We start from the raw sequence: 14851 nt of genomic DNA, 5'->3' as shown, positions 1-14851 counted from the left end.
TCTCTGTTGCAACTTGTTTAATGCGCTCGTGTGCCGGCGGTACGGAACCCGGGCTCGCTTCCATATAACATGGTGGGGATTATTACTGCTCGATACACTGCAAGTTTCGTTTTTGTGCTCAAGTCATGATTGTAGAAAATCCTGTCTTTTAATTTCCAGAATGCTCTTGAGGCGCTGCTGATTCTGTGCTGAATTCCATAGTCGATGCTTGCCTTTTCCGAAATCAAACTGCCGAGGTAATTAAATTCCGATACATATACCAATAGTTCTTCTCCGATTTTTATAGCGCTGTTATGGTTTTCCGAGGGAGTGCACATGATTTTTGTTTTATCGATGTTCAGTTTAATGCCCAAAGTCTCGTATGCCCAGGTATATGTGTTCAGCATTTCCTGTAATTGCTGTAACATATTTGTAACTAGAGCGCAGTCATCAACGTATTGGAGTTCCGTGATGAATTTTATACGTGTTTTTGCCCTGAGTCTTTTTATGTTGAACAGACCGCCGTCATACCTGTATCTAACACCCATTCCTCTCTCCTGCGGTTTGCTGTCCACTATAATAGAGAGCGCTGCCATGAATATGTTGAATAGGAGAGGAGCTAGAACACATCCCTGCCTAACTCCTGTATTTGTCAGGAAGGGATCGCTCACTGATCCATGATGTGACACTCTCGACTTGTTGTTATGGAGGCTTTTACACAAACTAAGAAATTTGTTGGGCACTCCGAACTTTTGCATAATTGTCCAAAGTGCATCTCTGTTTACAGAGTCGAAGGCTTTCGTTAGGTCGATGAATGCAACATAAAGTTTACTCTGCTGTTCCTTTACTTTTTCCTGTAGTTGGCGGACGGAAAATATGGAATCAACGGTACCAAATATGGAATCAACGGTACCAAATATGGAATCAACGGTTGGTGCGAAAGCCCGTTTGCGATTCTGGGAGGATTTTTTCTATATGTGGGTGCAGGCGGTTTGACATAATTTTTGCGAGAACTTTACCTCCGATAACCAGTAGTGAAATTCCTCGGTAATTTCCGCAATCTGATGCACTTCCTTTGTTCTTAAATATATTTACTATATTCGCGTTGCGAAGGTCCTGAGGTACCTCTCCGCTTTCCCATATGACATCGAAGAGAGCCTTAAGATGACCAATAAGTTCTTTGCTTGCACACTTATAGATTTCCGCTGAAATCGCGTCACTGCCAGCCGATTTGTTGTTTTTAAATTGTTTTATGGAGGCCTTTATTTCCTGTTCCGTAATTGGGATATCTAATACATCAATGCTGTTATACTGAGGTATTGTGTTTAGTGCTTGCATATTGGGGATATTGTCTTGGTTAAGGATATGGCTGTAATGCTCTTTCCAGCGATTTCTGATTTGCTCTTCCTCTTTTAGAAGTTCACCGTTTTGTGCCTTGATTGAGCAGCTTACGTTCTTAGTTGGGCCGTATACTTCTTTTACAGCCTCGAAGAATTTACGATAGTCGTGATGTGCGGCGTACTCTTGAATCTGATTTGCTTTTTGTGACCACAAGTTATCCTTTAGTTGGCGCAGGTTTCTTCGAAGCGTGTTGTTGGCTGCTTTAAAGTTGTCCACCAGCCTTGGATTGTGTGGATTTGCAGTGACTGCTTGATGTGCTCTATGCTTTTGTTCCAACAAAGCCTGTATATGTGGTTGATTTTCGTTAAACCAGTCTGGTTGTTTCTTTTTGTTGGATTTTCCCAGTATTTCTTCGCTGGTATTATAAATCGCATCCCTCACTTGTGTCCAGCCTTGTTCAGGTTCGGAGATTGAGGTTATCGGTGGAAGTGCTTCTCTGATGGCTTCCCGGAGGGCGTTGGCGGTGTCGTTGTTCGTTAAACTCCGTACGTTTAATCTGGTCATGTTGTTTTGCTTTTTGCAGTGTGGATGTTTGGGTTTTAATTGAAGTTTCATTTTCGAAACTACAAGTCGGTAGTCAGTACCACATTCGGCATCTATTCTGGCTCTTGTAAGTCTGACATCTTTCAGATGCTTCCTTCGAACGATGACGTGGTCCAATTGATGCCAGTGGCCTGATCTGGGATGTTTCCAGGTACCTTTAAACTTGTCTTTCAGCTTGAACCATGTATTGGTGATGCAAAGGTTGTACTCTGTGCATGTTGTTAGCAAGCGTTCACCATTGCTATTTATGTTTCCTTTTCCATGTTTTCCCAATACGTCTGGCCATATTTCTTGCTGATTGCCGACACGTGCATTAAAGTCCCCTAGCAAGACGATTCGCTCCTGCTTTGGAATTCGTTGGAGAGCATTTTGTAGATCTTGGTAAAATTTATCCTTATCCTCAACCTTAGCGGCTAGGGTGGGAGCGTAGGCACTAATGATATTCACGTAAGTTTTATCTGATATGGGGTACCTTAGGGTCATGAGACGTTCGGAGACTCCAGTGGGCACTTCTGTTAAACTGGTGGCGATTTTGTTTTTGACAGCAATGCCTACTCCATGAATTCTATTGTGTGTGGCAGGGTGACCCTTCCAAAAGAAGGTGTAATGCTCCTTAGTCAGACTACCTTCATCTACAAAGCGGGTTTCGCTAAGAGCGGCAACATCTATACTTAGCCGGTGGAGTTCCTGTGAGACCAGAGCAGTTCTTCTTTCTGGTCGATTAGAGTTTCTCCTGTCCAGGAGAGTGCGGACGTTCCACGCCTCAAACGTGAAACATTGACGCTGCTTAATTCTCCGATGATGCGCTCGAGTAGGCACACCCTCCCGGAGGGATCGAGGGGGTATTTTACCTCCGGACGATGATTTTGTCCCACTCGAATGTTCCATCTTTGATGAGTATTAGCTGCGTAAAAGGGTTAAACTGTGACGGTTACGCTGCCGCACAGTTTGGCTGCAACTGAACACCTCGCTTTTAAACACGAACACATTAACATTTTTTTGTAATTTTTTACATTAAAACCATGCCTTTGCTTTTGGTCCCAGTCAACAGACACATGAAATAATGTTTAAAATTCAAGTAATGTCACTGTTAGTAAAAAATCATGTTATTATTGTCTGTTTTCTCTTATTGTCAGTTACTCTAGCAGAGATGGTTTTAAGTCCAGAAGTTGTATTTGCTAAAGTTGCTTGAAGTGAAGATAATAAAGATTAAAATTATATGGCTAACATATTTAGGTGTGCACGAAGTACAGTACAGTCGCTTCCTCGAAACAAGTTCATATACTACACGTCCAGAAACTATCGTATGAGAACTTAGAGATGATCGACTAAGTTTATCGCTAAGAAACAGCTGTTTTCACCTTTTTCCAAATTTTCAAATTTATAATGAATTGCGCCTAAGGAACGTACCTACATGTAAGCGAAAGGAGTGTAAGAAGAAGATTAAACAGTAAATTTTCAAGAAAGCCTACTTTGGGACCAAGTCTTATTCAAAAACAAATACCTACCTATCTTCAACAAAAATAAAGCTAATGAGATGAATTAAAAAACAAACTATCGAGAAAGGATGTACCAAGATTATAAAAAGATTTAAACATGTTTAAACACATTCCACAGGGTGTTCCAAACTTTCACAAAATATTAACATTTTGTTTTCCCTCGTATAATTTACAGATGAAAAGTCTCATTCCTATTTTAGAAAGAAATTCTAAAAAGTCAAATAACCTAGCTACATATTGCTTAAAAAAATCATCAAAATCGGCCCACTAGAACAAAATATATTAAACTTTAAAATACATCAAAATGTGTCCAATTTTCGTGCCGGTAAGTGAACTTTTATTGTCATAAATATAATTTTATTCTTGCCATGTATATATTTACTGGCCGTTTTCGTTTGATGTTTTGTTTCTGTCATCTTGCCATGTTTTTCTCATTATCTAGTATGCTATTAAATGCGTTAGACAATTTTATTATTAAGATAAAAAAAATTGCTTATATTTACCTGCATGTTGCATATTTTATATCGGACGTGTTCACCTCTGCAAGGGCCGCTCTTACAAGACCGTAATTGATGAGATGCGCCTCCATCGCAAGATCTGAAACATCGTTGTCGATATTAGGAAAAATGATACCTACTTTTCTTAAAATTTGTCGTGTATTTATTTCTTAAAATTTGTCGTGTATCTTTTAAAAATTACGCCCTTATCTTTTTTCATTGATTTAATTTTATTTAAAAGAGTAACCTTAAATTAAACCGCAAAAATGTTCAATATTGTTGGTGTTTTGTTCATTTTATGATTCACTGAATATAAAGACTAAAGAAAGAATCATATCAAAAAATTTGGTGAGACCGTGAAGTACTTAGTTTTATTATAGCTGCTATGTTAAATATTACATTCACAATAAGCATACGAGAATTCCAACATATGTTTTTCAGATTTATGCACTTTGCATAAAACTAATAATAAAATAAACAAAAAAATACAAAATACACAGGGAAAAGCGAATTCAGAAAAAAAATGTTAAAATCAAAGTTAAACCAAACTGACAAAAAAAGTATCAAAATGGATGCTACGATGATGTCATTTCCGTAACAAAAGACAAAATTTTGTCTCATTCTTTAGTTTTTTTTTTCAGTGCATATACAGTATGTCCCCGGTATATATTTACAGGAGGAAAAACTTTTATGTTATTAAAATTTTGAAAAAAATAAATTCTCTATAAAAGTTTTGGTTCTTATAAAATCGTTAAGCCCGTTTATACTTTTACAAATTTCCATACAGTTAAATATAAATACATACAGAGAAAAATAAAAGAAATAAAGATTCATTCAGAACCTCGAAATTAGTGGAATAAATTAGTGGTTTCAATTAGAGTAGTAGTTTGTTCATTTAATTTAAGTATTCAAAACGTTAAAAAATTAGTGGTAGTAATTGTCTATTAGTAGAAAAAGTTAACATAGTTATAACTTTTGCCACTAATTATAAGTTCTCAAAATTTGCGACTAATGTCATTTTGGCCTGTGATTATCATCCGCCAAGAGAAATTGTGGCTAGAAATCAAAAGTGTATTGTTCCATAAGCTAATTATTAGGCTTTCACTAGGGATACAACTGTCTACCGCAAGCTGTTGCTAAGATATTCTATTAATTTTAATTGTATTTTTTAGACATTATAAATTATAGGTAGAAAGTGTAATTAAAATCACTAATGTATTCTCGTCTACTCTACCAATGTAGATGTTCCGATTGAAGCTGAAAGCTTCATTCAGAACCTCGCAATTAGTGGAATAAATTAGTGCTTTCAATGAGGCTCTTTCAAAAAAAATAAAATACCAATTCAAGGACAAAATCTGAATTAGAACATATTTTCAGTAATTTATCCAAAAAAAAAATAGTTCCATGACATTGAATAATTTTTTTATAGGCCCTCAAAATTGCTTTAATTTAAAATAATTTTAAAATGCCAATTGATGACGTATGAAAAATACGCCCAGTCACATTGCAGACCCGTGCTCGTGCGCCAGCCAACAACTGGCAACATTGCGATTTGATTTGACCAGCACCACCTCAACTCAAGGCTAATCAACATGATATGGGCAAGGCAAATATGGCGGCGAAGGCAGCGCATTATTAAATTGTTTACCTTTAACCTGAAAAGCCGGTAGTGGTTTCTCGTTCCGATTGCATACCAGAAATAATTAATTATCTTTAGTTTGTTGTGCTTCTGCAACACGTTTGTGTAGATCTTAGTGTTCAGTGCATGGTGTGATCAGAAAAATGTGATAAAATAACAGTGTAATAAAAATCCAAACCAGACATTCCACATAGAGAACTTCAAACTTTTGTGCTTGTCGTACTCCTCTATTATTAATTATTTTAAGGTAAGAACTAGAAATATTTATCAAGATATTACACCTAAATGAGTAAAAAGCCTTCGCCGCCAGTCTGCATAGTACTTTATAATGGTTACTTACAATAATCAAAAGATAGGTATTAAAGGGTAGGTATTAACATTTTATTGTAGCATGCCTTTTACATGCTCTGTTCCAAATTGTCACGGGAATTATAGAGGGGGTCCCAAGGTTTCTGCTTTTATATTCCCCAAAAATGACGAGCTTCGTAAAAAATGGTTGACAGCTATTAAAAGAGATAATTTCACTCCTACTAGTAGTTCTCGGGGAAGAAGTGCATTAAATATGCCTCAAAAAGGCCAAAGGCGAAAGCCTCTGTTACCCTAGTGAGGATGTAGTTATGGCTACTGCTTACACTTACCTCACTATAAGTAAAATATTGGAAGAAAAATCAAGCTTTTTACATCAAAAAGATCACGTAGTAGATCAGGATGTAAGTCTTTTTTTAGGTCACAATTGCCGCTCACATATGTCAGAATTTATTATTAAACCCATCTTGTTCAGAATATCCAATATTTTATTGAAGAACTATGCAAAAAAAGGAATGACGTCTTTACCACAAAGACAATGCCCTATGTAAAGAGAAAGAGTAAAGAAAACTAAGCTAAGTGTAAGTTTTACTTACGAACCCCCAAAAAAGTATTTAGTTTTTTTTTTTCTATATAAAATCTTGAAACACATATTATATTTTTTATTTATCTTCACCTATTATAGTTTAAATTTATTCCCATTTGTGTAATGCTGCAAAACATAGAAAAAAAATTCACAGTCCTTTACAAAGATGCAACCGGGGGGGCATTGAAAATCATGAATAAAAACGTAAAAATATGATTAGTGTTAATATGAGTGTATTACATACATACATACCATACCATACATATGTTTAAATAACGTACATTACATACATATGTTTAAATAACGAACTTAACAAAAAACAACAGATTTAAAGATTCACTGAAAAAGTAGTAATGTTAAAATTAAATGAAACATTATCAATAATAATTATGCGATTGCACCTATCCGTAAAACAAGCAAGCAAAAAAAAAAGAATTCTTACGGAAAGTTACACTTTACGATATAATGTTTTAATGTTAAAGGCAAACCCCATTTAAACACAAAACTTTTTAATACCTACTACTGTATCTAAAAGACTTTTTTTTTAAATTATTAAATTCTTAGCCACGCTTCTGTTTTTCTTGGCTGTTGTGCGTCACGTCACAGATTAACAGGCCAACGTTTGCACCACAACGCGATGCTGCAGACCACTAGGTAGACCGGTCGTAGAAATTTATGTTATACAACTTGTAGTCAATCTACACAAATATTATCAAAAACTTTTTTTCTTTTAAAACGTGTTCAGATTTTGTAAAAAGTATAAGTCAAAATCGCAAAACTTAAATTTGATATGAGTTTCTTAGTTTTTAACTAATATAGTGGCGAATTACAAAAATTCCTTTTCAATGAAAATTAATGAGTTAAATAAGATAATTTAATAAATTACTAGCTTTTTCGCGCGACTACGTTCGCGTTACACCTCGAATCGTTCATGCATTGATTTAAATGATTTTTTACTTCTTTATAGCTAGTGAGCATAGATGTTTTTTATTTTTCATCTTTTTTTTATTTATTAAGAGCACTAATACTCTCTTTATAGGTTATTTTTTATTCTTTGAAGGATAATTGAGGAAGGTATATTTCGTTATGATGTCACTAAATAAACCCATGTATAAAATTTTATACTGTCTGGTTTATAATGTTATAGTATTGCATTTTCGTACAGCAAATTTTCATTCCCTATTCTACTCCCTAAGTGTATAAATTTCATAAATTAGCTTTATCTTTGTGCCAATTTTTATGTGTATAATCCTGAGGTCACCAAGTTTTATATAAATTTTTACTAACTTTACCCATTTGGTTGATGAATTTCAAAAATTTCTTCTAATTCTTTTTGTAGGATTTCATTCTTCTAGACCAAATAGTAAGGAATTTTCATACAGCAAACTGTTCCGACATAATTTTACTCTCTAAGAGGATGAATTTCCTAAAATCGCTTTGTGTAGCTAATTCACTAATGGCGTTTAAACGAACCTTTGTGCTAATATTTATGTATCTAAACCTGGCGGTATGAACTCACTCCTAAAATATCTAAAAACTTAAAATATAATCTAACTGACACACCACTGACAATGACAAATAATTTATTTCTGGAGGTATTGTGTGTAGGTGTTTTCAGGTATGTTTTAGTATTTAGTCGTTTTACACAAAGAAATAGCCATTAAGCACTATAAAAATACTTCATAACAAATCTACACATATATACATTTCATTCAAAAAAAGAATCATCAAGATTGGTGAAGCGGTTTCGGCGGGATGGATGCAACAAAAAAAACCTTTGAGGTTTTATATATGTATGGATTAATTATTTTTCCAACATATTTTACTTTGCAAATTTTTATAAATATTCAGACTCGCCAATATCGTAGTCCACAGTGTCCAGCCTGTTTAGCCAAACGTAGGCCGATTCCTCTTCGGAGGCGTGCGGCGTCGCGTCGTGACCCTGGCTGATGGAGGAGTCTGAAGACGCTCATCCGCGCAGAGGAGCAAGTTGACTGCGTAGCGTATTGCGTATTAATCGATTCTGAAACTTTTTATCTCATTTATAACATATTACGCAAGTTTATTATCTTAATCTCGATTTTAATAGATAAATATGTGAAATGCCACCTGAGTATCTTCCGCCATGACATGTTTTTACTTTTTTGTTATGGTAAAATGATTTTTATAAACTTTATTCAATAAAGTATATTTTCCTCCATTTGGTGATTTTTTAATTTTAAGCGAAAATTAAGTATAACATTTTAGGAAAAAGAAACACTGTAATATTTAAAAGAATAAGAAGAAATTAGTCTTATTTTGAAAAAAAAAATATAGAAAAACTCTTTCTATAGAAAAAAGTCTTTATACTAACCAGAATCCGGTGACATATACGCGGTCTCACCGGAAACATTACTTATTACTTCGCATAACTTGAAGAATAACTACTTTTAATAATGAACACTTCAGAAATACACCAGTAAAAACATTTATTATTTGAGATTAAAACTCGAATTAAATTATAAATATTAGTTACCTATGTTGTTATAGCTTTTATAGGCCTGTTTAACGACTTAATAAGTTACCTAGCGAAAAAATCTGTGCGCGTACCTACCACTATTGTTACAGGTTAATTCGTTAAAGAAATATGTTACACAAGTTAAAAACGCTAAAATTTTAATGGTATTACTTGTGCATTATTGGCCTTATAATGTAATTTGTTGGAATTATATCTTCTTTAAATATAATTAGACTTTTTAACGACTTTTAAGTTACCTAGGAAAAAATCTGTGCACGTACCTACCAGTATTGTTACAGGTTAATTCGTGAAACAAATGTGTTACATATTATTCGTGGTATTAGTGGTATTATATTGGAATCAGCTTGGCATTAGTGGGGCATTATATGAGAAATTTTGGTATTTAATTTGTATTTTTGGCATTACTTTGGCATTAGTATACAGACATTTGTCAGCGGTTTACTCCTTGTAGATAATCAAAAAGTTTTTTGATAAAATTTGCTTTTCATGTCAGATCATTTCTATGAAAAATTACATTAGATTTTTATTAAAGACGCTGGGTAATTAAAACATTGACTAATAAACCTTGTCCACTTTAAATACGGGGTCACGAAATATCCTCCTTGGAGTGTTTGGGTTAAGGGGTGTATAATAAATTAATCGTTGTTTTATAATAAAAACCATAAAACATTTATTTGTGAGTAAAATAATGCAATGGTTGGATATCTCTCCTTTATAATTCGGTGACTAAAAATACACTAAAATAATTAGAAAAAAAATCTTGTACTTATTTAGTAATTACGTCAATATTAATTAATTGACTTTCTAGTCTATTTTATTTTATGTACAAATATATTATTAAATTTTAAGCATTAAGTAATAAAACACTTTGTGCCCTCTTATATCGTAAAAGGTTACGAAATATACTCCTGGTTACACCCCTTACAGAAAACAGTGTAAGGGGTGTAAATAAATTGTATAATCACTGTTTTTTATAATAAAAACTATAAAATATTTCTTATTTGTGAGATTAAAAAAACAAAACAATGCATTGGTTAAAATAAGTACATTCAATACTGTTTTCAATTGTTAATTCAATAATGTGTTATAACATAATATAGCCATTACTATTATACTATTATTATTAAAATAATATGTGTGTAACATATTTCTTTAACGAATTAACCTGTAACAGACATTTATATGCCCAGTATATTTTTGTTTAACAAACCAATCAGGAAAAATCCAAAACCTACCGTTATAGGAGGTATAAGACGATTAAACTTATATAATGACAACTACTTATCGGATAACAAATTAATTACTACTGTCAGCTAGTTCAGCTACTGTCTAGGTAGAATTTACCTAGAGTACCTACACCTACCTATGATGATGTAGGTAGATTAAAGCTTATTTTGACGTTACCTCTCACTTCGGTGTCACAAGCTGAATTTTTCAGGGATGGAAGTACAGTACATCACAGTACATGATATGGGGACCCTTATTCCGAAAGTAGTACAAAATTAAACAGGGTAAAAAGGCACTATCATCAAAAATCGATATATTAATACCACCGTATAGAGAAAACAAATACTTATTTTTTGATCCAGTACAGAATAAAGTCTTCGTAGGGAGTAATTTTTTATAATTATTTACAAAAAAACATTTCCATTAGCGCTTATGACCAAAAAAAAACTTTAAACATGAATAATCATTTCAATCATGCGAAAATTTGGTTTAAAAATAGAGATTTTTTTTTAATATAACTTTCATTTAACGAAAAACGAAGGCCTAAATGAAAAAAAGAAACAATTTAAAAGTTTCGCTCATGTCTTGACAAGGTATCAAAGCAAACCCCATATTTTTTGCTTTTAAACTAATAAAGATATATCAATAAACAATTAGCGATGTAATGGTTTTTGCGCGCGCTGGCCGACTGCCGCCGCTGCGCCGCGATTTCCTATACACTTGTATATATGACGTCATGGTGTGGCAAATGTAGCATTTTAATTCGATTTGGGCTCCCTTATATAGGATAACAGAAACATTTTCAATGTTAAATATTCCATATTTTTTGACCCAAGCCAGTGTAGTTTATAATTCCAAGAGCATTTACCAAGGCTTTTACTAAGACAAGTAACTTCCTATATTGTCCATAATAATATATATTTATCAAACGTTCAGTAAATTCTAAACTATGGTAGGTGAGTGTTTGGAATTGAATATTTAGTTTATATTGCTATTTTTTGTCATATATTTCTGGTTATTTCTTTTTCCGATGATTTTGAACACCCTATATATGCTACCTCAAGTTTGAATATTTTAACACTACCTATTTTCTGAGAAAGCAGACCTTTTTATAAAAAGTAACTAACTGATGTTTTCATAAAAGTAATAATACAAAAAATTCCATACTTATGTGGAGAACTTTGCTATAAATATTTAGACTGTATATTAATCTAACCCGACATTTGTGTGAAAAATGTCTATTTGGAAATAAAACAGGTTTTAAAATACGCGCAAAATAAAGCACTTCTATCTCCGCCATATTGGAAAAGGTTGAATGCCTTGTTTGGAGGTGGTGGTGGGTCAGCATGGTGGGGCCCGGCCGCAGCAGTGTTGCCGCTTTTCAATATGCCAGGTGTGACGTATTAAAAATAAAGTGCGGATTTTTATTCTGGGTTAATTTTTCGAAAGTGAGATACCAGAAAATTCTAGAATTAATTGCTTTATTCAATTATGCTAATTCCAAAATATAGTGAAAGAGCCTATTAGCGTAGAAGTTCGTTCCTCTAATTTCAATGTAGGCATTCAGAGCGTCAAAATTAGTGGTAGTCATTTTCATCTAATAGAAAAAGTTTTGAAACAAGCTTTTCACTTTTCCACTAATTATACTTAGAGAAAATGTTGTTAGAAACCAAAAGTTTATTGTTTTAAAAGCTAAATATTAAGGCTTTCTCTATGGATACAACTGATTACTGCAAGCTGATGCTAAAATATTCTATTAATTTTAATTGTGTTTTTGAGATATTGTGAATGATCGTAAACTAAAAACTATAAAGTGTAATTGAAACCACTAATTTATTCTACTAATTGCGAGGTTCTGAATAAAGCTTAAGACCTAAAAATAAAAATGCCTTTCTAGGGTAATATCAATTCGATTTCATTCTTTGATAAATGGTTATTATTAATTTTGATTAATGTCATATTCTTTGCTGTTGTTAAAGTATCACATTTTCCGTAGTATATTAAACTAAACAAATTTTGTCCTTCTTCAGCATTTTAAAACAGCAAAAAATATGAAGTTGATAAAAAAATCATATTAACCACCTATCATAGAATGAAAAAGAAATTATATTAAAACAGAAAGGCGTTTTGATTTTTAGGACTTAAATCAAGCACATTTTTTTGAAATAACCATTTTAAAAGAATCAAAAATAAATAATGTAATGTATGCCCTTTTGTAAAAACAATCCAGGGACATATTGTATATTGGAATCTCTGATGTCTAGCCTGGGAAAAATACTTCCTGGTTGAATAAAATATTTAGTATTTTCTTATCGGACAAAAAAGAACAATATCCAAGATAAAATGTTAAATATTTGTAGTATAAAAACATAAGCCGCACGAAAAAATGCCGGAAATACATGTGGCAACACTTACCTGGAACAGGCCGACCACTCGGACCACGGAGACCAGCCGCTCGACCGCTCGTCCATTTCCTGCAGCTGAGATGAGAGTTCCTGAAATAAATAAAATAGAGTAAGTAAAAGCACTCTCCGCTCCACGATCCCGAAAAAGCTATTTAATAACTGGGATAACGTAAGGGATAGGGTCGACAGGAAATTATTTCACGATATTTTCATGCAGGATATGGTTTTCAAATTTCGATATATTTGTACAGGGAAGTTTAAATTGAGTGATTCACTCCTAATAATTGTGATTTTAGTGCCACGGAAATGTATATTTTTCCACTGTTTTATACAAGTACGAACGAAAAGTTATTACTCTTAAAAACAGTTATAACACATGTAGGTGGCGCCCCCTACAAATAGAAGTCATATTGACATCAAAATCAAATTTCTCATGTCAAAAAACTTCCAATTTTCATCCACCTATTGACGTTATTTCAGAAATTATTCGGAAAAAATAGATAGGACATACATTTATAAGAATTTTTGTATTTATTTTTATCTGCAGAATACGCTGCCAAAGTTTCTGGAATTCAGTTCGGACCACCCTGTATGGATGTATTTCAGGAAATTATTTTAACTTCTACGGGGTGGCTCAAAAAAGTGTGAGTAAATCTAGATGATTTCTTAAAACCATATGTACCTAATAAAAATGCGAATATTTGCGAAACCGTCAAAAATTATGAAATACTTTAAATTCGAAAAATAATTATTTCTTAATTCTCCATCTAACAAAGGAATATTATACACTATTAAAAAAACGAAGAAAAATCATTTTATATTTTAGAAAGTTTGCCATAGAATTTTGAACACCCTGTATTGTTTAAGATTACAATATTTATAGCAAAGTAAGAAACGACAAAAGTAAACAACAATAAATATTTAGAATAGTTTTGATTTCAGAAGATTTCTTGTATTTTTAATATTTTTTTTAAAAACGCCAAAATCACTCCTTTTTTATTTATTTATAGCAGCCCTTATTTGTGGCAAATTTTTGATAGGCCCCCTTATAGCATACACAGAATAAAAATAGTTTTAGTTTGACATACAAATGATCAAAGAATTTTATGAGCGTAATGTCATATCCAAAATCAGTTATTATTAGGCTGTACTTAAACTGCCGTTAAACGGTAGCTTACTAAAATGCCGTTAATAGGTATGACGTCGTTGATGTGACGCACTTGACGGCTTTATGAAATATAGAAATTTTATAAGGACTAACCAACGCTATCCACCCCACCAAATAACCAACCTAACCAACGCAACTAACCTCGAGACTGATAAAAAATATAAAAAACAAATATAAGTTAGTAAAAATCAACCAACCCCACCAAATAACCAACTAACCAATGAATTAACACCATCCAAATAACCACGCTAACCAACCCACCAAATAACTAAACCAATCCAACTAAAAAGAGTGAAACCAATGCAATAAGATCACGCTATAAGCAAAAAAAATATAAAAAAGTCTTGGTCGGCGTGAGATTTGAACCACGGACCATTCGTTTACGAAGCGATTCGTAAAGAATGGGCTAGGCATTACTTTCCGCCGACATGAACGACGGCACAATATCTATTAACGGCATTTTAGTAGGCTACCGTTTAACGGCTGTTTAAGTACATCGTTATTATTATTAATAATTAAACAATAATTAAACATACTTGCGGCAAATTTTTTGATGGCACCCTGTTAAAAGTTAAAAGTGTATTCTCCTTTGACTATATAACGGGATATTCTCCTATTTATAAATATACGTAAAAATTAGGTTTTGATTAAAAATACGATGAGCTTAATAATCCTGAAGCCGGGTCCTGTACTATAAGAAAAAAAAACGGCGAATGGGACTGTATGATAACTTACAACTCAAGAAAGGAAGGAAGGAAGGATTTTGTATAAGCCGCATCACCTGCTGAGCCATTTAGCGGCATTGATCAAATTAAAGTTAAATTAAACTATATTAATGAACCCAAATCAGATGTCCTAATAAATTGGAACAAAGACTGTAGATTATTAGCATCAAGTACGGAAGCCAGATTCAGACTAAATGATTGACTTAGGTTAATGAAGGAGGGACATTCTATTAGGACGTGGTACACTGTTAATTGGTTGCCACAAAGAGAGCAGTTAGGCTGAGGGTCGCCTTTTAAAAGGAAAGTTTGAGAGAAATAGCAGTGGCCCAATCTGAGCCGATTCCAAATGACTTCTTCA

General features: G+C 33.2%; 1 protein-coding gene across 1 annotated transcript in view; it reads right to left on the bottom strand.

Moving 5' to 3' along the window:
• LOC115890300 (ADAMTS-like protein 3) overlaps nt 1-14851 on the bottom strand; it is a 1070176-nt gene that overhangs the window by 391123 nt on the left and 664202 nt on the right. The window contains exons 8-9 of the mRNA XM_030910476.1: nt 12611-12690; nt 3926-4019 (exon numbers count right to left, since the gene is read on the bottom strand). Of these exons, the coding sequence (XP_030766336.1) occupies nt 3926-4019; nt 12611-12690 (174 nt within the window). The remainder of the gene's footprint in view (nt 1-3925; nt 4020-12610; nt 12691-14851) is intronic.

Source organism: Sitophilus oryzae, unplaced genomic scaffold (assembly GCF_002938485.1).
Source record: "Sitophilus oryzae breed Bouriz unplaced genomic scaffold, Soryzae_2.0 scaffold_860_pilon_pilon, whole genome shotgun sequence".
NCBI lineage: Eukaryota > Metazoa > Arthropoda > Insecta > Coleoptera > Curculionidae > Sitophilus > Sitophilus oryzae.
The sequence above is the reverse complement of the archived record's forward strand: the minus strand, read 5'-3'. Positions and strand labels throughout refer to the sequence as shown.